The 23,058-nt window shown below is 50.9% G+C and overlaps 1 protein-coding gene across 5 annotated transcripts in view; it reads right to left on the reverse strand.

Moving 5' to 3' along the window:
* DLG3 (discs large MAGUK scaffold protein 3) overlaps positions 1–23,058 on the reverse strand; it is a 169,684-nt gene that overhangs the window by 49,422 nt on the left and 97,204 nt on the right. For all 5 annotated transcript variants that reach the window (XM_045030734.1, XM_045030735.1, XM_045030733.1 and 2 more), the window contains 6 exons: positions 22,351–22,520; positions 21,759–21,895; positions 19,063–19,207; positions 18,580–18,739; positions 3,566–3,722; positions 93–195 (listed from right to left, as the gene is read on the reverse strand). In XM_045030734.1, coding sequence (XP_044886669.1) covers positions 93–195; positions 3,566–3,722; positions 18,580–18,739; positions 19,063–19,207; positions 21,759–21,895; positions 22,351–22,520 — 872 coding nt within the window. The remainder of the gene's footprint in view (positions 1–92; positions 196–3,565; positions 3,723–18,579; positions 18,740–19,062; positions 19,208–21,758; positions 21,896–22,350; positions 22,521–23,058) is intronic.

Raw genomic sequence — 23,058 nt, forward strand, 5'->3', positions numbered from 1 at the left:
GGCCCTTGATTTGATTGGCTGGGGCTAGTGCATAAGGGAGGGGGCCCCCAGCCAGGCCTTACAGCGGGTGTCAGCACTCAGCAATTTCCTACCTTCAGGTCTGTACTGAGCGATGATGGTCACTGTCTGCCCCGCCCGTTTCAGAGCTGCTGCCGCCTGCTCGTGAGTTGCATTCCGGAGATTTACACCATTTACCTGACCAAACACAAATGAGGGGATCCGATTAGTTATTGATAGGGCAGCTGAGAGCCACAGTGCCTTGAACTGTCCTCAGCACACCAACTGAGACACGCTTCTCTCCCTCCTCTCAAGTCTGCTCAGAAGCCCCTTTCCAAAAATAATCCCCTTAGCTAACGTTCCCGAGATGCTAAGCAAGCGATCCAACTGTTGATCAGTGACCAAGTTCCTTCTCTGACCCCTCTGCAACACCACTAGAAACCCCATTTATAGTTTGACCCCAGACTCCAGTCCTAGCCAGCGATACACCTGCACAGCTCTCTCTCGCTGCAGGTTGCAGTTTGGCTACCACAAGTATGTTGGTTGAGAATAGTGCAGAGGGAAGATGGCTTCACTCACCCCCTATACAGCCCAGGGAAGGTGCTCACTTCCCCCATTCGGGATTCTGTATCCACACAGTGCTACTGTCCTGTTTGCACCTTAGGACTCCTCACTCTTTGAGGGAGGGAGTCGTCCTGCGAATGTACCCATTTTCCCCTGGCCTGCCTGCTGGTGAACTGAAAGAAACCTGTGAGGGAGCTGACAGCTCTGAAAGTAAAGCTGACAGTTGCCAGCATTGACATTCCTCTGTCTGTGCCAGCAAGATGTTCTGGATTGATTGAATCTGCAGCAATTGAAACTCGGTCGGTGGTCACCTCTACAAATTCTGGGTTAACTTGCAGTGACTGCTATACCCCCAGCAACCGACTGAAATATTTCTGTGTGTGGATGCAAAATGCATTTCAGTTGGCTGAGGGGGAGGGACAATTTCTCCCATGCAGGTCAGGCCAATATCTGCACCCTACCAGTAACAAATTCACATGCATTAGAGAGAAAGGGTTTTTCCCATCACTAAGGCCTTATCTACAGGGAAAAGATTTACTGGTTACACTGATCTAGTTATACAATCCCTCTGTGTGGGCACATACTCCAGTATAAGTGTGGCTTTCTTAAACCCCTTCCCAAGCATAAGCTACATGACGTGCATCCGACAAAGTGGGCATTCACCCATGAAAGCTCATGCTCCCATACGTTTGTTAGTCTATAAGGTGCCACAGGACTCTCTGCCACTTTTACAGATCCAGACTAACACAGCTACCCGTCTGATACATGTAAAAAGTTACTCTTATATCTGTATAGTGCAGGGGTAGACAACCTATGGCATGGGTGCCGAAGGCAGCACGCAAACTGATTTTCAGTGGCACTCACACTGCCCAGGTCCTGGCCACCGGTCTGGGGGGCTCTGCATTTTAATTTAATTTTAAATGAAGCTTCTTAAGCATTTTAAAAACCTTATTTACTTTACATACAACAATTGTTTAGTTATATATTATAGACTTATAGAAAGAGACCTTCTACAAACGTTAAAATGTATTACCGGCACACGGAACCTTAAATCAGAGTGAATAAATGAAGACTCGGCACAGCACTTCTGAAAGGTTGCCTATAGTGTGTCCACATGGGGAGGGTGGAGTATACCAGTATAACTAGACCAGTTTGAATTCACACCTTAGCTCATACGGGAAACACTGTCCTGTGTAGACAAGGACTAGCACTCCAAACTACAGGCTGAGTAAGAGCAACAGCCGATAGGAACGATACACACCCATTTCAGCGGCCAAACAGGAAACCATTACAAATAACACACATACACACTGACCCCTCTCCAAAACGGCTCTAGATACAATCACAGAGTCTCTCAGATCAAACTAGAGTCCTTCTTCACCCAGATGATTGAGAGTCCCCGCCCCACCCCAGGCGCTGTCCAGGAGGCGACACCAGGGCATTCCTCCCCAGACAGTGCCCTCCCACTAGCTCGCTCAGGGCCAAACTCTCAGCTGCATCTGGGGATCTTTTCAGCTCAAAGGCCAGCTCCCAACTGAACCCCATTAGAGTAAATGCCTCGGAATCTGGCATGCCTGGGTTCCAGGGGACTGATGTCTTCCCTAGCAACTCCAGCAGCACTAGAGAACTCCTTAGAGCTAGGGCTAGTGGAGGCCAGGGCTGTGCAAGCTTCCTACTCACTGGTCTGCCAAGACACCTCCGGCTCGTCCCATCCTGGACTTCCAGCCACGCCCCCGCAGTCGTGATTTCAGCCCAGGCCAGTTACGCCAAGTACTATTGTTTTATGATGTGAACAAAGGCATCTTGGAGATTTCATTCCAAACTCCCTTGAGACCCCCTCTGTGTTCGAACCAAGGTCTCTAGAAGCGTAGCCGTGGTCCCATGGGTGAGCTGAGTACACACCTAGGTCCCTGGGGCCTGGGCTCTGGTTGCTGGCCCATGTCACTGCACCTGCACTACTCTTGTTGCCTGCACTAGTGCGCGTGGGTATGCCTCCCTGCTCTATGATCACATCTTCGCTTGCTGTGCAGACACACCCGGAGAGAATCATTCCCCTCCCAAGCATTGTGGCAATCTGTGTTTCTGCCCCAGGGCTCAGCTGTAATTCCTAGCCTCAGCCTCTCCCTCCCTGGCCTGGCAAAGCTTGGACAGTGGTGCTAGGAACAACAGGGTCAGGCTGAGGATGGGGAATTCGAACCTTGCTCTACAGCGTTCACTGCTGCTCAGTTTTGGAGTCACATCTGTGGGTCAGTCCCTGTGAGGTAAGGGCATAAATTGGTGGGGATCTTCAAAACCCCAGGGAATGGAGGAAAATCTGCCCCCCCCCCCAAGATCTGCTCTGGCCTCATCTGCATGGAATCAATACACTTACCCCGGTGGCAGGGGCCAAACTGAGAGATGGAATGGACCCGGCCAGGCCAGGCCAAGCTCAGAACACCCCTTAAGAATCTCTCTGGTGTGTGGCTGAAAGGATGGGTTTTAGGCAGCATCCACACTCAGCTACCCACCTTATGCACACAGTGCCACTGCCCCCATCTGCACCTTGGGGCTCCTCACTCTTTGAGGGAGGGAATCTGGGTTTTGTTGGCCAAACTGCTCAGTTTTCAAACTGCAAAGCTCCCCGTGCACACAGAGCTGGGGCATGAAAACACACGTGTCTGTGACTGCACTGCAGCAGGACGGCGTACATCACTGTCTGGACTCAGCCGCTGGACTCTAATTGCGGGGCCCGGTGTCCAGGCTTGCTCTCCCAGCTTTGCCCAGGCAGCCTCATTTTGCTGTGGAAAGGGTCAGATGGATTTGTGTCTGCACTGCTGAGAATTATAACTAGGGATGCAAAACACAAGGAGCTCAAATGAACTGCTAGAGGCTAGGGGACAGGCACTCTGTAAATGCCCGAGGTAGGGGAGACAGGCAAACTGCTAGACATAATGCAGCTATAACAGCGAGAGCAGCTCCCGGCACACTGGTCGAGGCCTCTCTCAGCAGTAGTGACAGGACTCACCGACAAGATGCGGTCTCCTCTCCGCAGCTCCCCACTGAGGTCGGCAGGGCCGCCAGCCAAGATGAAGGAGACGAAGATCCCCTCTCCATCCTCTCCCCCGACAATGTTGAAGCCCAGTCCAGTGGAGCCTTTGTGCAGGATGATTTTCCGGGGCTCTCTATGTGAACAGACATCAGACATTTAGAGAAAGGAGGGCACAACTCCCAACAAAGTCAACTGCAGTGCCCTGGGATCTGGTGCTTCCAGCTGTGCAGAAAGAAGGCAAGCCACTGAGCACAGCAGGACGAGAGCTTCCTGATGCACCTGGAATCCGGCAGGGCTGAAGTCTTCCCTGCACCCAAGCTCAGACTCTTGCGACTCATCAGCCAGCAATGAGGAGGCTGGCAAATCACAGAGCAGGTGCTGGGAGTTGCACCATCCAACAGGCTGGAGCCTAGAGCTCCCGTCAGTCACAGGATCTGGGCCAAGGGCTGGAGGCGTTTGGAGCTCAGCAGCCGGCTGAACAGGCCTCTGTACCCAGAGGAAAGGAGCTGGGGAAGGGAAGGGAAGGACTGACTCTTGGGACTACAATAGAGCTCCAGAAAAGCTGCAGCTTGGGCAACACGCCACCAGGCTATGGCTGCCTGGCAGTGAGCTGGGAGGCAGTTTATGCCAGCCAGACTTTCACCCTGAGAATAGCCAAAGGGCACTGACTGGCCAAACCCACTCCTTGTCAACAGAATGGACTTTACAAAATCATTTCCGTCGCGATTCACTCTGAAACATCTTGAAGTGCTACTGAAGGCTAACACAAATAACTAACTTTATCAAGGCTTTCTAGCAAGGTGCAGGTCGCCCAGGTGAAATAAATGCAGATGTGAGTGTCAAGCATGGTTGTGTTCTGTCATCTCTCCTGTTTGGCTTTGCCATTGACTACCTTATAGACAAATCCAACACAGGCAACGCATGGCTCAGCAACAGTACACTAGTGCTGATGACATAGTCCTTCTAAGTGATAGTTCAACCAGACTGTCCAGCATCACAAAACAGATGGGATTAATAGTTAATTATGAAAAAACAAATCGAACAAGAACCCCAGCAATTACCAACTCAAGCATTTCTTTGGAAGGCAAAGGAAGGAAGAAGCGAGTCAATTCATGTACCTTGGCAGTAACATGCGAGCTAATGGGAATGTCCAGAAAGCAATAATGTCACAAACTGGCAAGGCAGGAGCTGCATTTACCACAAAGATTCTCAAACTCTCTTTGCTGGGACCTCCTTTGAAAATATTTCAGGCTCTGACGACCCGCTCCCTCCATACCATGCCACCATTACTTCTGTGCTGCTGCTGGCGACAGCGCTGCCTTCGGAGCTGGTCACCCGGCCAATAGCCGCCACTCTCTGGCCGCCCAGCTCTGAAGGCAGCACAGAGGGAAGGGTGGCAATACCGTGACCCCCCCTACAAAGGCTTGTGACCCCCTTTTGGGTCAAGACCCCCTGTTTGAGAAATGCTGATTTACTAGCCAAAACAAGATTTGGTCATTGAAAATCTAATTTATACAAATTACAAATCTTGAGCCCAAATGTTATTTCTATCTTAACATACGGATGTGAAAGCTGGAAATCCACCAAAGGTACAGGGAGACAGACATTTAAGGGCCTTAGAAGCAAATGCCTCAGGAAAATACTAAGCATTCAGTGGAACAAATTTATACCAAAACGCTGAGATTCATCAGAGAGTTTAACAACACTTTATCTCTAAAGTTACCCAGGAAGATGATGGAAATACCCAGGACATGTGCTAAGAATGAAGCCAGAGCATCTGCTGTGGAGGAACATGTTAAAGTGGCAGTAATCCCTCTGCAGGACACTACTCAGGCCTTGGCTACACTTGCAAATTTGCAGCGCTGCAGCAGGGTATGAAAACACACCCTCTCCAGCGCTGCAAATTGCGGCGCTGCAAAGCGCCAGTGTGGTCAAAGCCCCAGCATTGGGAGCGCGGCTCCCAGCGCTGTACGTTATTCCCCACAGGGAGGTGGAGTACGGACAGCGCTGGGAGAGCTCTCTCCCAGCGCTGGCGCTTTGACTACACTTAGCGCTTCAAAGCGCAGCGCTTTGAAGTGCAAGTGTAGCCAAAGCCTCAGAGAAGTAAAACATATGGGATGTAACCACCCTGAGGCCATGCAAAGAGCAGCCCAGGCCAGACAGGGAGAGTGGAACCCTGTTCATGGCCTAAGTCAAGTTCGGTTGTGCAGAAGGGTTCAGATTCTGTCAGGGGACTGAACAGAGGAAAGGAGCTGGGACAGGGAAGGACTTCGACTCTGGGCACTACAGTGGAGCTCCAGAAAAGCTACAGCCTGGGCAATACGCTGCCAGGCTGCAGGGGAGCCTTTTCCATCAGCCCCACGGGACAAACACAGGCTCCACCATCATGAGCCATGAGGGAGATTTCTCCCCCTTCACTGACACACTCATCCTGGCAGCAGGATTTACAGCGAGGGACACCGGGAGGGAGCCCAGAGCCAGGGTCACTTGGAGACAGTTACGGGAAGAGAGGGAGAGCAAGAGAAGGAAAGAAAGAAGGAAGAGTAGGATGTCTAAGGAGGGCTTAGGCCTGGGCTGGAGCCTCTCGCCCCAGGCCCGCATAGGCCCCGTGGTGTGAGCAGAACAGGGGTGGGGGGAGGGAGGAGGCACTAGGAGGAATGTGATGGAATTAAAGAAAAAGGAAGACAGAGTGTCAAACCAAGCCCTGACGAGGAATGAGAGCCAGCTATGGAATTGTCTCCAGGGGAAGGGTTGGGGGTCCCACTGCTCATGACACTATGCTAGTAAATGTTCAGTAGAGAACAACCCTGCCCTGGCCCCTAGGAGATGGACTGGATGGGACCTCTGGACCTCACTTCATAGGCTGCCCCCTCCTGCCCTGAAAGCTGCCATCTCTGTGGCTCATGGGCAGTAGCCCTTAAACCACTGTGGCATTTCTGCAGGGAAGGGGGCCAGGCTGACGCCCATGGGCTCTCAGCTGGCCTTGTTCTCTGTGACCCTAGGAACTCTCAGACAGCGGGGAGAGCAGTTTGTTTGGCTGCGGCATCTAAACCACTGTGTCCAACCTGGAGTGTTTAGTCTTCTGCTTACAGAATCTGGAGTCTGTAAGTCCCAGTGCCCTGCAGTCTTGCTGACAGACAGACCCCCCTGCCCCACTGCAGGGAGGGGTTGTTTCAGTGGAGTAAGCTTCAGTACAAACCTCCACCCACCACTGCTCAAAACCACAGACACTGAGGGCTCCCATTCCCCCAATACAAACCCCTAACTCCAGTTCTGTGTCTGTGTCTGCGTTACATCCAGCTGATGTTAACCGGGGCTGCACGCACTCCTGTCTGCCTTCCAGGACAAGCATCATTAACTCCTAGGTTATACCAAGGCTTGGCACAAGCAGAAATGCCAGGCATGGAATAGCTAGGACTTTTCGGTCAGTTCTGGTATCACCCCAGCCAGGCACCGCACCCTGTGCCCAGAAACCTTTCCCAGACACTCCTCGCTGCCTGAACAATGGTCCCACTCCCCTTCCCTGCATCAGCTCAGACTAAGTGGTATTACAGAACAGTACCTTTGGTCCCATTTCTTCCTGTGGCCTGGCTGCTGCCGGGAGGGAGAGAGAGATGGGGGTCCCCCATAGGACATGGATGACGAGACGTTAACAGTGAACATTGGTGTGCTGTGTGCGCTGCCTGCGGTTTCCCTGCCTGGTTCTTGCTCCCCAACTGAGCGTGCGAGGAACAGGAATGTTCTGAATGCTCTCAGCTCTCACCCCCCTGCTCTGTTTATCTCTGCCTTCTCTCTCCTGGGGCTGCTGCAGGACACGCGTCTTCTTCACCCACACTCAGCTATTGAGAGGACACAGACTTCAGCACTTACTTCACTCTCCTTAGACCTTATGGACTTAACCCATTCTTGCCCTCGCAGGCAAAGCCAGTATCATCCGAGCCGAGGTACGGAACAAAGGATAAGCTGGCAAGTTTACTTGGAATATTGTATGTTTACTTGGAATATTCTCCAATAACAGATCCTGGCCCCTGTTAACCTCTCCCACCAGCACTGACACTAGGCCCGCAGTAGCACCTTCCCCTAGAATACAGAAGTGCAATGGCATCAAAATGCCAATCAAACCCTATGCAGCTGGGGCCAAATCAGCATGCAGTAACAGAGTGCAAGGGGCCAGCACACTGCTCACTGACACAGGCAAAACCACCTGTTTCATGTCAACCATCTGCTGTACCAACAGCCTCTGACTTTTCACCTAGAACAGTGCTCACACAGTCAGCTGACGGGGCAACTAGCAGAGCTCCGACACTGACGGGAGGACTGGCTGCTGCCTGTCCAGGCAGATCAGGAGACCAGACAACACAATTCTATCTGCTGCCCTAGCACAGAGCTGTGTGCACAAGAGGCTCAGTGCGCAGAGAAGCCTCACACCCCATCACCAATGCAAGAACCCTGCATTAGAAGAACCCATCATATTAAAGTGATCGTACTCAGACCCTACCATCTCTCTGAACGTCTGACAAAAGAGAACATTACCCTCATTTGGTGACCCCCAAACCCTCTTAGTCTAAACTGCCACCCCAACAGGCCTCTCTCCCCAATCCCCACCCTAAACAATCCATCTCAGTACCGCTCTCCCGGCCTAATCTGGTGAGTTGGGGGCAGATGGTGGAGCTTTGGAGGAAGATGGGTGTGCTGCTCTGGCCAGGCTAAGTTTGTGCTGCCCATGCGACTGGAAATTCCGAGAGTGGAATGTGGGGGTGTGACGGTGCTGCCCGTGGGAGCCAGCTGAGGTCACTCAATCAGGGTGAACTGCAAACCAAACAGGGCAGACAAACCCCAAACGCTGGTGGTTATTTCAATACTTAGATTTACCAACCAGCACAAAACAGCTTCTACAGTACCTTACTGGTCACTTAGAAGTCCAAACCACGCAGTTCCCTTAAAGTGCCCAGCCTCAGGCCTCCGTCCAGACACACCTGTCAGATATGATGATGATTCCTAAGAATCTTACTTCATCATATAAAAGAAAAGGTTCTTCCAATCCCAAAGGATCAGCCACATACCCAGGTCCAATTATAATTTAGATCTTACCCAAAGTACACGCTATAGTCAATTCTTATTAACTAAGCTAAAATTTATTAAAAAAGAAAAGAGAGAGAGTGTTGGTTAAAGGATTAATCTACAGACAGACTTGAATTCAATTCTTGAGGTTCGGATACACAGCAGAGATAAGCTTGTAGTTGCCAAAAGTCCTTTTAGAAATAGTCCATAGGTTATAGTCCAATGTCCATATTCAGGGTGGCTCCAGTCAATGACTGGGGATCTCAATCCTTATGGCTTAAAGTTTCCCCCTCTTGAAACCCAAAGCAGATCTGAGATGAAGCAGGATCATGTCCCAGGGTTCTTATACATTTCCAGCAGCCTTTCGGCCTGAGAAAACAATAGGCTTAACTCCTTCTCCCAAACATCCTGGCACTTAGCAGAGTAATTTATCCATTAAACAGTTCAGATACAGGTTAGCACAACCTTCAAAGAGATACATAGACAATAATACTATTTCACTCAAGTATCATTATAAATGTTAATATTCCCTTTTTTGATCTTTGAATTAAAACGATAGCAATAGACAAGACTTGTTTGCTGCCATCACAAGACCTGAGCAAACATCTCCCCTACTACCTCTAACAATGCAGACTTGCATTTCAAAGCTCTAGTCATTTACATATCTTCCTAACCAGTCCTTAAGGTTCACCCATGGGTCAGGTCAGTCTGTGAGTTAATTAACTCTTTCTGGCCCTTTCCCCTTTCAATGAGATATTATATCACAGTCATAACGTCACACCCCCAACGCAAAATTGATGCAGGAAGGGATGACACAAACATCACTGACTGCATCCCAAAAGCTCCCCATCCTGGGTTTTGTTTTATTACAGCTTGTATTGGGTTAGAAGCCATGTCACTGTATAACAGAAATGGTTTACCCAACTCATGTTCAATAACATGATTGAATCTTTTTATGAACTTAAGGTAAAACTTGGTTAGAACAATAGTGGATTGGATCTGCTCTTGCAGCAGGGTTCCTGTATGTTTTATGTGATCTTGCCAAGAGCTAAAGAAACTAGCTATTTTATTTATACAAGCTTTGGCAAATGCCTGGAACCCAATTAACATTAAACCAATGTAGATATTAATGTTGTTCATTGTATAGGAATCTTGGCATTTAGCCATGCAAGCAATATGGTAGTGTGCCTCAGTTTCCCTTTTAACACAGCACATTAGGTCTGGAATGTCTTTTCTCCTATGAAAAGTTCCAAGACTGTTTATAGGCACTAACAGTGAAACATTAGTATAACCAGGCCTTTTAACATAAAGTGGGTTCTTATGCATTACTTTTAACATGTTCAAGGGATTTACCATAAGATTAGGCACATTGTACATTTTTACATTTCTTGGTAATAGCAACACATTAGTTACAAACATTACCATCAGCAATAACAACAAATTTATTGCAGGTGTCCATCTACCATCATGTTTGCTATGCCACACCTTTGGCTCAATACCATTGGGGTTTGGGCCTTTTAGGGTTACCCTGTGGCTTTCCTTTGCAAAATTAATTTTTTTCTTTTCTCCTTGTCCTGAAGGATTAAACCCTGATTTCTTTTGTTTAACAGAATTCACTGGCTGATGGGGTGGGCTCTGTTTGCTAACAGCTATTAGCAAGTCTTTCTTCTCCCTGCCAGCCAAGTAATTTGCATCAACACAGACACTAGCTTTTAGATTTTTAGCTGCTACCCATTCCAAGGCTGGACTTTGTTTTACAGAGATATCACACAATTCCAAATAGTTTGAGGGTGAGAGTTCACTTGCTTTCCCCTGCATCCTCAAGCATTCAGCCATAAAACTGTTCCGCTTTGAAACACCAGTAACCAAATTTCTTTTTAAGTCCTGAAGCACGGACTGGTTACTTACAGAATCAGCATGGAGACAGTCCTGTCCCAACACCATGGTCTTTCCAACAGGCTGGCCACACACAGCCACCTGGTTATATGGCTGCTTAACTTTCTTAACAGCTTCTACTCCATCTGAGACCTTCTCTAAGCTACCCACACTGGATCTCTCAAAAGGAAAGTCAGTGGATCCATTCACAACAGAAAATTTCTGGCTGTTAGGAAATGAAACTTTTTTGATTAAATTACTTTCACACCCTTCAGTCGCAGTAAACTGCTTGCACAGATTACCAGGAGGATTTCTCTCCTTAGCAGCTTCTCTAAGCAACAATTTACCTTTCACAGAAATTCTGCTCTTACCCTTTTCACCCAGGGCTTGCTCTAAAGGAACACTTTCCTGAGCCACAACAGACTCTTTTTGGGTTTTACTTACATCCATGATCACCTTTGGCCCATCAGGCAGATTTCTACACAATTCCCTTTCAGGCCAACTTATAGACTTTCTGGATAACAGGTTAGAAGCATTCTCCTTCCCTTGGCCATGAACAAGTTCAGGAATCTTTTCCTTTTTGCTACAAGTTGTTAAACTGTTAGTAGGTAACACAATTAAATCACCTTTCTGCTCCCCTTGTGCCCTGGCTAGGGTATCACCCTGACCAGACAGAGCTGCTACACCCTTTTCCAACCACACATTAGCAACTGGCAAACTACAAGCACCAGAATTGTCTGGTCTCTGGGATTTTGCTAAGACACTAACTGGATGCAACCTAGTCACAGTGCCATTCTCCCCAGCAGACACAAAGTTAGGACCATTCCCTTCCTGGGCTTTAGCTGTATTTACAACCAACTTCGAGACAACTGAATCACCTTCAACCATCACAGGCTGAAAGGCACCTTCTGTCTGCTCCAAAGACACAGAAGAGCTGGAGACACATTCTCCTCCACCAGACACACAGCTTGGGATCTCATTTCCCTTGTTCCAGCACACAGGGCTGTTCACAGACAACTGCTTGGAGATTGGGGTAACTTCCTCCATAGGCAAGTCAATACCCCTGACAGACACAGGCACATTCCCTTCACTGTCACATTTCTCCACACAGGAAACAGGTAAGGGATAGGGACACTCATCTTCCACTATCCCTCCCTTCCCAAACTGCTGACTGGACAAAGCCATCAGCTCACAAGGCTGCCCAGGCTTATCCAGACTTTCCCTGCCAGGCACATTGCCACTCCCAACAGATAAGCTGCTGCTCTTTTCACTACACTGAGCTACTTTTAGCAAATCACAGTTACCCATTTCAGGTTTACTTCTACAAGCTGCACTAGCCACCAATCCATTACCCATTACAAATTTACCCTTTCCTTCCTCAGTTAGGGCTTTAACCTGACCATTTACTTTAATCTGCTCCTGAGAAACCTTTTCCTCACCAATGAGATTTTTCTGCTCTTGATCTAACTCCAGATTTCCTTCTGAGACATCAGACAGACATTCAGAAACTTCATTCCCAGACACACAGCTTATTTGCACAGACAAACAGCTATTTCCCACCAGGTTAGAATCCCCCTCTCCATAGCCATAGCAAAACGGGTTAAACACAGAGAACTGCCCAGAGTAATACCACATATCAACACAGTTATAAACTGGATTTTCCAGAGGATACAGTCTCTGCCGTTCTTCCACTGCTTTTTTGACTTGGAGCTGGAGTCTAGCAGTTTCTTGTTGCATCTTCTGGATCTCCTGTTCCAGCTCCTGTTGCCTCTGTCGAGCTTTCTCCTCAGCAGCCAGTAATTCCAGATGCCCCTTACGAGCTTTTTCTTCTCTCTCATCAGCCTCCTTCTTTCTTTTAGCAGCTTCTTTCTCTCTTTCAGCAGCTTCTCTTTCGAATTCAGCTATTTTTTGCCTTTCCAGCAATCGAAGATCTGCTAGTTTCTGTTCATGCTCCAGTTGCAGTTTATTTGCTGCCTTATTTATTCTAATTGTTTCTGCATTTTCTGTAGCATCAGGTAAGGGCCGTGCTCCTGCCTCCTGATCACTGGCCGTTAACAGATCTCTCATTTCTTGATTTGTAGCTTTCTTTCTAAAGCTTATCCCCTTTCCTGAACACAAATCTTCCAGGGCTTTTTTGTCAAGACCCTCATATGCTCTTTGCTCATCCATTGCAACTGCTCCTTAACCAACCAAACTCTCAATACCAAAATTCCAATTTGGATAGCGTGGGGTTCTGACCCAAAGCTTAATTGACCTGGTTCTGTGGATCCTAGCACGACTACGCCACTGTGACGGTGCTGCCCGTGGGAGCCAGCTGAGGTCACTCAATCAGGGTGAACTGCAAACCAAACAGGGCAGACAAACCCCAAACGCTGGTGGTTATTTCAATACTTAGATTTACCAACCAGCACAAAACAGCTTCTACAGTACCTTACTGGTCACTTAGAAGTCCAAACCACGCAGTTCCCTTAAAGTGCCCAGCCTCAGGCCTCCGTCCAGACACACCTGTCAGATATGATGATGATTCCTAAGAATCTTACTTCATCATATAAAAGAAAAGGTTCTTCCAATCCCAAAGGATCAGCCACATACCCAGGTCCAATTATAATTTAGATCTTACCCAAAGTACACGCTATAGTCAATTCTTATTAACTAAGCTAAAATTTATTAAAAAAGAAAAGAGAGAGAGTGTTGGTTAAAGGATTAATCTACAGACAGACTTGAATTCAATTCTTGAGGTTCGGATACACAGCAGAGATAAGCTTGTAGTTGCCAAAAGTCCTTTTAGAAATAGTCCATAGGTTATAGTCCAATGTCCATATTCAGGGTGGCTCCAGTCAATGACTGGGGATCTCAATCCTTATGGCTTAAAGTTTCCCCCTCTTGAAACCCAAAGCAGATCTGAGATGAAGGATCATGTCCCAGGGTTCTTATACATTTCCAGCAGCCTTTCGGCCTGAGAAAACAATAGGCTTAACTCCTTCTCCCAAACATCCTGGCACTTAGGAGTAATTTATCCATTAAACAGTTCAGATACAGGTTAGCACAACCTTCAAAGAGATACATAGACAATAATACTATTTCACTCAAGTATCATTATAAATGTTAATATTCCCTTTTTTGATCTTTGAATTAAAACGATAGCAATAGACAAGACTTGTTTGCTGCCATCACAAGACCTGAGCAAACATCTCCCCTACTACCTCTAACAATGCAGACTTGCATTTCAAAGCTCTAGTCATTTACATATCTTCCTAACCAGTCCTTAAGGTTCACCCATGGGTCAGGTCAGTCTGTGAGTTAATTAACTCTTTCTGGCCCTTTCCCCTTTCAATGAGATATTATATCACAGTCATAACGTCACAGGGGGACCTTGTCGGTACAGGGCAGCGGAGCGGCCGGATGCGCGGCTGGCGAGTGGAGTGGGGGCGGCAGTGGAGCCAGCTGACGGTGGGGATGGAAAGTTGGGCAGAGAACGTGGAAAGTGCTATGCCAGTGGTAAGCAGGTTATCATGAACAAGGGCTTGCCCTGAGTAAATCCTGCAGGCACAGAGTTAGGCTCCCAGACACCCAGGTCCTGAGGCTTTGGCCGATTTTTCTCTCTCTAGCTTCCACTCTGAACACTGGGTTTGTCTGGTAACAAGGGACTGAAGTGTCCGTGCAGAGGCCTTGCCCCTGGCAGTGTCTCACGCGGCTGCCTGAGACCAAGAGCTCCCTGAATGCTGGGTAGGACCTTTGTTTTCCTGGTCATGCCCCAGCCAGCATTTGCTCAGCTGTCCACTCAGTTCAGTCAGTGTCCTCCCTAGCCTTCCTGAGGGACAGGAATGGCCCCTGCCACACTTCCCCACTGGGTGAGGCTGCAGGGCTGGAAACCAGGCAAAAGCACCAGTGCTCACTACAAACAGCCTGTGTTAATGGCTTTGAATCGGGGCGTTAGGAGCTCAGATGTTCTCTCCTCCTTCCCGCAGGCTGCATCATACTCCTGAAGGAAGGCTGACCTCTCCCAAGGTGAGGCCATTTATACAGCACCTCTCCCCCCACAGTGCTTCCACCCCCCGACTAACAGACAGGGTCGCTATGGAGACGAGTAACCCTCCCACCGGAGGGGGGCAGACGTAGGACCAGTCCCTGCCCCAGGAGGTGGACAGGCTAGTCCAGGCCCAGACTGCCCCATTCAGAGAGAGGCAGGCAGGGTATGACTGCGGAGGGGGCAGTGTGAGGGGGAGTATAAACCCCACAGTGGTAAGAAGGGGTTAATAGAGACCTCTGTTAGCCCAGCGTGTTCCAGCTGGAGATCTGTCAGACTAGGGCGCAGTCCAGAGGAAGGAATTCAGAGCAGTGGGGAGGAGACCCAGGGGAGAGGTGGGCTGGAGTCCCTGCTCTGGCAGGAATCAGGCAGAGAGGGAACCATGGCAATGCTGCAGGGGTGGAGATAGCACCTGTGCTGAACCTTGACAAAGGAGCGGAGCTCCAGGGCGTCGCCCTGTGGGCTGATGTTCTGCAGAAGAGCAGGGAACAGGGGAGAGCCTAATGGGCTAAAGGCTCCAGCCTGACACAGGTAGAAGTTGCTGACTATGTATTTTGTCTGACGCTGGGGGTTTGCTGAGCGACTCCAGGGAGAAGCCCTGGGAGCTGCTGCTCTGGAAGAAGAGGGAGACAGAAGAGGAGTCCAGATGTACCGGAAGATGTTCTGTTGATTACTCTTATTTTGTTGGACATTATTTGTTTGGGACATTGATACCCCAGAAGGGGTGGAACTATCCTGAGGCCTGGCCAGAGGCCAAGTCTTCACCATACTAGGCCACTGAAATCCTGAGGAAGAGCTGCTGGAATGCCGGGCCATGCCACAAGGTGGTCGGATGGTGAGCCTATGGCTGGCCGATGATGTGGAATTCCAAGTCCGGGCCCACTTGCCCTGGGCTCAGGGGACTGGGGAGGCTGCAAACCGTGGAGTGTCTCTTGCTACTGCACAACTTCTGGGAATAACACTTTGTTATTAGCATCTCAGCTCTTGGCACCGCCATGGCCTCTTCTGCACGGAGTGACTCACCCATGTGGGGCTGGAATGAGACAGCACCAAAATCATGGCCCCTTTTGTTCCAGTCAGGACTGGCCCCAAATACCCTGCCTTGTGCTAGTCCTGCATGGCTGGACTCGTGTCCTCTGTGTCCAGCGTCTCTCTCTGGACTGTCTATATCAGGCTAGGACTCAAGGAAAGGAACCAGGTTTTAATCTGGTTTAGCACAGGTTCACCCAAAGAGGTTTCTACATGGTCTGTGCAGCCAGTGTTTAATCACACCTCAGACTAGACAGGACTCAACTAGATGAGGCTAGCAATGTTCTGACATGGTGTGGCCTCATCTCCACTGACTGGCCAGAGCAGGGCAGCACCTTTAACCCTGCTTCCCTAGCTGTGTTTGAACCACTCTGTGGATGCGGGTCCGGGTGCATTTCCTCTCAGTTGCTCCCTTTCCCTTTTAGGCCCGAGTGGGTGAGGGGTGGGAGGGAGGGAAGCCACTTGCACAATGAGCCAGAGCAGGGGCACGACATGGGCACTATCTGCCATGGGAGGTGAGCGCAGGGCTGGCTGTGGAGAACGCAAGTGCTGGAGGCAGCTCACTGAGACGCAGCGTGAAGCTGGCGTAGCTGAGGAAGGCAGCGCGCTCAGGCAGAGCCCACCACACAACAAATCCAAGCCTGGAGAATACTACAGCAGCTGGCACTGGCCTGTTAGACAGCTCCCCACAGCCTCCCTGGCGTCTGTGCCTTGATGGCTCCTGGGCAGAGTCTTTTGCAGCATGCAGTAGCATCCTCTAGTGACCAGTCACTGGCACTGCACCACAAACAATGGCCCAGTCACTGCTGCTTCACGCCTAGTCTATGCTAAGGGTCTGGAGGGAGAGGAGGGGCTGCTTTAACCATGTCTGTCCCCATGAATGCGCGTCTGACACAGAAAGGCCCGTCGGTAATGGGCCCAACATGAATGATACACTACAGTCTCCAGTCATAGCCCCCAATGTTACGGCTCCCAGGGGAGCTGGAGCCACAGGACCTTTAAATCAATCAGGGGCTCCCAGCTGCAGAGGTGGCTGGGAGCCCCCTGGGGCTCAGGGGCAAATTAAAGGGCCCGGGGCTCCGGCTGCCACGGGGAACCCCGAGCTTTGCCGGGCTGGGGCCAGGATTTAAAAGGCCCGGAGCTCCTGCCGCTGCGGGGAGCTCTGAGCCCTTTAAATCCCGGCCCCAGCCCGGCCACTGGAGACACAGGCGGGATTTAAAGGGCTCAGAGCTCCTGCGGCTGCGGGCAGCCCAGAGCCCTTTAAATCCCTGCCGCGGAAGCTGGTGCGGTCCGGCACGGCGTACTGGTTCTTGCCGGTGGACCGGACCGGCTTACTTTCACCTCTGGTACGGGGACACACGTGCATGTTCAGGGCAAGGTGGAGGGACTAAGCTGCTTGACTTCATTTGAACTGCCCTGGACACGCAGGAGCTCCTGTTCAGGGAGAGAAATTAAAGCAGGGACAGAGCCCAGCCACCTGGACCCGAGTGATGGGACCCAGTGACAGCACAGGGCTGCAAAGGGGACCCCAAGCTCTGGTGGGTCTCGGGAGCGAATGCAATGCAAATCGCTGACACTACGCACAGGAGCTCCGCCATTCCCTGCTGAAACAGCTAATCAGCTGCTGTATTCACACCATGTGTGCGCATCTCCCATTGCCAAGGAGACACAACCCTCACCTTGCACATCAGTCCAACCCCAGTGTGCCCTCGGATCGCCTTTCACACAACACGGAGCGCCCTATCCACTGATGCTGGGAGACCAGCACGTCATGACGCGATGCTGCTGCCGCAGTGCAACAGCACCAGGCTGTGGGACGAAGCGGACACGCAAGGACAATTTACAGTCCTTTATTATTTATATCTGGGACCCAATAACGTGCTCCAAGGCTGGGCAACCCCCACCCCGAGCTGGTCCTAACCCTGCCATCCCCCCCGACCCCCACCCCGAGCCGGTGCTAACCCTGCCATCACCCCAACCCTAAAGCCAATTGTAGCCCTGCTGTTACCAAACACTAAAGTCAGTTCTAACTCTGAACCAACCCCAGCTGTATGATGAAAACAGAGAGTAGCCAATCACAGTAACAGTGACTAAATCCCTTTGTCTTTCTCTGCCTCAAAGAGCTTTGCCTCCTACTTCAAACTCACCCAAAACCCATTTCTGCTCCCTGCTCCACTGAGAGAGAGGCAAGAGCTGGCACCACTTGGAACCAAGTTGAATTGCTCTGTGTATGATGTTAATGATGAGGAGGAACCTGAGAGTAACATGCAGGAAGCAGGAGAGCTCAGAGCATTGGCAGAATCCCTGCTGCATGAACAGTTTGAAATGAACAGATGGCAGAGGAGCCCTCTGAAGACCCAGGACTCTCAGAGCAGAAACGCATGCGTGGCCCAGGATGAAGAGATGTACTTGGGCTGCCAACATTTTTACACCACTGTCATCCCGAAGGACCTCAGCATCATCTCCAGAGGTTTCAGTACACTGGTGGGGAGCGTCCCTGGGCTCTGAGCGGGGGAACGGCCTGAATTGCCTGTGTGAGATTCCACCGTAAATGTGATTTGCATTTACAGGATTTTAATGAGCAAAGGAAATGAAAGCCAAAGAATCAGAAACGTAGAAGCATTTAAGTCTCAAAAGAGTTCAAAGAGGAACAGGGGGCAAAGGGGAATGAGAGGGACATGGGGAATGGGGTCAGAGCCACTGAAACAATCTCTCTAGCTTGGCGCTTATCTCTCAGCATTTCCACAGGACTGAGGAAGCAGAATCTGCCCCAGGGACTTTTAAAGAATGCTAAACCCACTAACAAATAGGGGTTTTGTGCTGGCACCTGCTGCAAGGAAGCTCAGCACCTGTGGCCCTAGGCCTGGGGACGGATTCACTGGGTCAATAAATATTGTCATTTCACCCACAGATCCCATGGAAAAGAAGAGAGGGAGGGAGGGGGAGAGCTCCCGGAGCTTTTTCCCTGAGCTGTCTCTACCCTCAGGCCCTTGCTCACCTGGTGAAGTCTTCCTCCCCAATCATATGTCGAGGGATGGGCGAGTACCTAGATGGGGTCGCCTGTGGGGGGGCTGGGTAGGTGGGTTTGTTCTCCACACTGCCGAGGTAACCCAGGCTGGTGTTATGGCTTATGTGGTTATCGGCCAAGGCTGAGAAGGCTGCAGAGAAGGAAAAGACAAAATCAGGAGCAGAAGTCCTGGGCCCGGCTGCTCTGGTATACAACAGAGTGCAAGAGCCCTGTGTTCTCATTGCTAGCGCACATTTTCCTACAGTGCCCCGCACTTCGTGGGGCTCCCCACGCCCCAAGACCCTCCCATTCCCTTTCACATTCTCACATGCCCCTCTCCCTTCGGCCCTGCTGTTCACCCCCCCTACATCCTTCCCGAAGGGTTCTTGTGGCCTTCCCCTCCCGCCGCTGGCGCTGTGGCACAGCTGTGCTCTCCTGGGAGCCGGGCTGAGGCTGGCAGGCTGGCGTACGTACTGCTGGCATAGTCGGGGGGCGCGTACATGTCGTTGAGGTGGACGTTGCCAGGCTTGGCCACTTTCAGGTACACCATGTCGGAGGTGTTCTTCAGAGAGGCCACCGCCTCCTCGTGCCGCACGTCCTGCAGGTTCGTGTTATTCACCTGCGAGAGAGAACAGGCCCGGGGCGGTGAGGGAGACGGAGGAAACAAACAGAAAGGCATGAGAGGCAGATGAGAAGTCGGGGAGGAGAGAAAGGACTGGGTCCAAATGATCCCGGTTTTGTTTCATTAATACATCCCTGGTGAAGTGGGATACGACATGTCTCCAAGTGGTGTTTCAATAGCATGTGCTGGGTTGCATCTCAGCTGCAGAAACAGCTAGAGTCTGATTCCCAGGCAGCATGCAGCAAGGTCAGCCATTCACCAGGCCTTTCAAACACTGCTTCTTTGCAGCCGCATTGGTCCCAGGTATCTCTTATGGGACTAACTTGGAGGTTGGAGGGAGAGACAAGCTTTCGAGCTTCACAGAGCTCTTCCTCAGGTCTGGAGAAGGCAACCAGCATGTCCAAGCTAACCGCAAGGTGGGACAGATTGTTAAGCATAAGAGGTTCACACATGCTGTTGACCACTTAAAGTGAAGTGGGCAATTAAGGGTTAGCGGGCAGAAGGGTGTGTTAAAATGGTTGTAATGAGATATAACACCAGTCTCTCTGTTAAGACCATGGTTCTTAGTGTCCAGCCGAGTTCTGAATGGAAGTTCCCAGCCTCGTCTCTAGAAGATGTTGTGCAGGTTTCTCGTGAGGACGAGGGCTGGGGGATCGATACCGAGTGATCCCTTTGAGAAAAGTGTTCACCCACAGGTGACAGTGTGTTTTTGTCTTAAGACTGCCTAAGCCTTTCTTTGGGATATCATCAAATAATTACAACTCAAACTTGATGGGGACCACATCCTTAAAAAAGTCTTTCCCGAATCCCCTTTTCCGGCCTTCAAACAACCCCCAGTCTCGCCTGGCTCATCATCAGAAGCAAGCTCCACACAGACCAGGAGACGCCAACTCAAAGGGGCACCAGACCCCGCCAGAACAACAGATGCAAAACCTGCAGACACAATGATCAACACCCCCCACAATGCACCTTTCAGAATCCATGGGTCCTACACAAGCCTATCGCAACGTGTGCTGTACCTCATCCAGTGCACTCAACGTCCCAATGACAACTATGTGGGTGAAACCCAACAATCACTGCATTCCCGAATGAACTCACAAGAAAAATAAGACAAAAACACCCGGTCACCTGTGGGTGAACACTTTTCTCAAAGGGATCACTTGGTATCTGACCTCCCAGTCTTCGTCCTCACAGGAACCTGCACAACACCTTCTAGAGACGAGGCTGGGAACTTCCATTCAGAACTCGGCTGGACACTAAGGGTATGTCTATACTACCTGCCGGATCACCGGGTAGTGTTCGATGGATTGGGGATCGACACCCGTACTGCACCTTGGCAGGAGGACTAAGCGCAGTCGACGGGGGCACCGCGGCAGTCGACTCGCCACCGTGAGGATGGCCAGGTAAGTCGATCTAAGTTACTTTGACTTCAGCTACGCTATTCGTGTAGCTGAAGTTGCGTGTCTTAGTTCGAACCCCCCAGCTAGTGTAGCCCAGGCCTTAGAACCATGGCCTTAACAGAGACACTGGTGTTATGGCTCATTACAACCATTTTAACACACCCTTCTGCCCGCTAACCCTTAGTTGCCCACTTCACTTTAAGTGGTCTCCTACAGCATGTGTGAGCCTCTTACGCTTAACGATCTGTCCCACCTTGCGGTTAGCTTGGACATGCTGGTTGACTTCTCCAGACCTGAGGAAGAGCTCTGTGAAGCTTCACAGCTTGTCCCTTCCTCTAACAGAAGTCGGGCTACTTACCTTGTTCCTCTTTTACACACTGGGTATTTGTTTATCTTCATGACACAGAAACTTTTCCTTACGGTGCCAGTTGTACCTGCTCCAGGTCTGCATGCTGCTCATCTCACTGCCCCACCCAGCCGCTATCCCAAAATACAGGAACATGATCGTCCTCCAGCTACCCTTTGTTCATTCAGTGCCTGGAGTGCGGTCCCTTCCCCGCCACAGGGAGCTGTGGGAATCCCTGACTTCAGTGCACACAAATCTCAGGCATGTCATTAATGTCATATTTGGGAATTCGCTCAGGGCCCCCAGCCCCAGCCCTGCCAGGACATTCACCTTGTCAGCAAACAGTGATAGTAACAACCAGAAACAATCCTACATCCAGCAGGCCACATTCACCAGCTGCTCTGTGTCACCCTGGTGATGCAAAGCAGCCACTACCCACAGGTCTGGTCTGCGACAAGCTCTCCCCAGTCCCTTCACCATTGCCCTGATGGGGATCCAGCTGGTGGGACTTTGTCATTATGGCAATCTAATGATTAGTGAGTACAAACTAACAACTCCTGCTCGTTGCCCACTGGGGCACACCCATGTAACCCCTTGCGCCCAGGCCTTGGGAAGGAGAGCTCGTGCTCTTCTGGTGGGGAGAAAGGGGCTCTGGAGCAATGGAAAACCCAGGCTGTATATGGAGCAAGAGCCAGTGCTAGGCAGAGAGGGCTTTAGAGCCGATACCTCACAGAGACATCCCCTGGCATCCCTGCCTCCCTCTGTCCGTCTCTAGAGCCCAGAGGAAGGTGCGTGCACTCACCGCCAGCAGCCGGTCCCCGATCTGCAGCCGGCCATCCTTCTGGGCAGCCCCTCCCTCAATGATCTTGGTGATGTAGATGCTGTTGTCTCCTGGGATGTGCTGGTTTCCGATTCCACCCGCGATGCTGAAGCCTAGTCCTGAGGGGAACACAAGAGGCAATGAGAGGAGATTGAAGAGTCACTAGATGGTGAGTGGAAAACATCTGACAGGGGACATGGGGCATTTACAGCGCCAATGGGCTCGCTCCCCTTGGCGCCTCCGCCCAGGCTCTCACGCCGCTCCTCCTGTTGGTGACCTGTTACTTGGGCTTGGCTAAGCACATGGAGCAGATGGAGAGGATGGTGGGCTCTGGTCCCCAAGCAAACAGGGATGTATGGATGGCCAGTACGCTCTGACTACCAAGTGCTGCTATACCCACACATCTGTTCAACTGGCGCAGGGAAAACCGTGCAGCACAGATCCTGAACTGTGATTTCCCAGGCCCCATACAGCTTGCTGCTGCCCCTCAGTCCTGACCCACAGCCCCCAAGGCCATTTCTGTCCAGGTGACAGGGGCTGGGTTAGGCTACTGCAGCCATTTAAGAGATTTCACCTTTGGGTCCTTTCATCAGGTTAACTTCCATGATAGTCTCAGGTGGGGGCTGCCTCCGACGCACCACAAGTCGAACCACCGGGCCTGCTTCCTTCAGCGCCTCCACTGCCTTGCTGTGCACCACCTCCGAGACATCCACTTCATTTACGCGCAGGACGCAGTCGTTCACCCTGCAAGCAGCACACGCATCACTAGCTGGACCCTGGATGCTCTCATCATGGTGCTTAGACAGCTCTTGCCTCAAATCTCTGGGGAATCTCCTGGGAGTTCCCCTGCATCCACTGACCTCCAATCTCCTCTGACTGCTCCACACCTTGGCCAAGGCCACAGATCTCCATCCAGACCCCCGGGAACTCCACTGAAAACACAGTTCTCTTTCTTTCCATCCTACTGAGCCCCAGAGATGCTGAATCAGGACACTGGGCTTGTGGACAGGACTACAGTACGGACACTCTCATGCCAAGCGCAGCCGCTGAACAGGAGGTGGGTGGAGAGGGGCCTGTGATGGGGTGTTCACCCCACACTTGCTCCAAAGGGGTTAACGGAAGACAGGTGGGCCAATTAACCTATCAGGCTGAGAAGACAGCCCTAATTAGGGGAATCTCACCTGTGTGGGAGCAGGTGGGGCTTCTAGAAAGCCAGGGAGCTGATAGCAGAGAGGGGCTGCAGGGAAGCAGTCTGCAGTTACTCCCTGGGAGGAGGGAGTTA

The sequence above is a fragment of the Mauremys mutica genome, chromosome 9 (assembly GCF_020497125.1).
Source record: "Mauremys mutica isolate MM-2020 ecotype Southern chromosome 9, ASM2049712v1, whole genome shotgun sequence".
Taxonomy (NCBI): Eukaryota; Metazoa; Chordata; order Testudines; family Geoemydidae; genus Mauremys; species Mauremys mutica.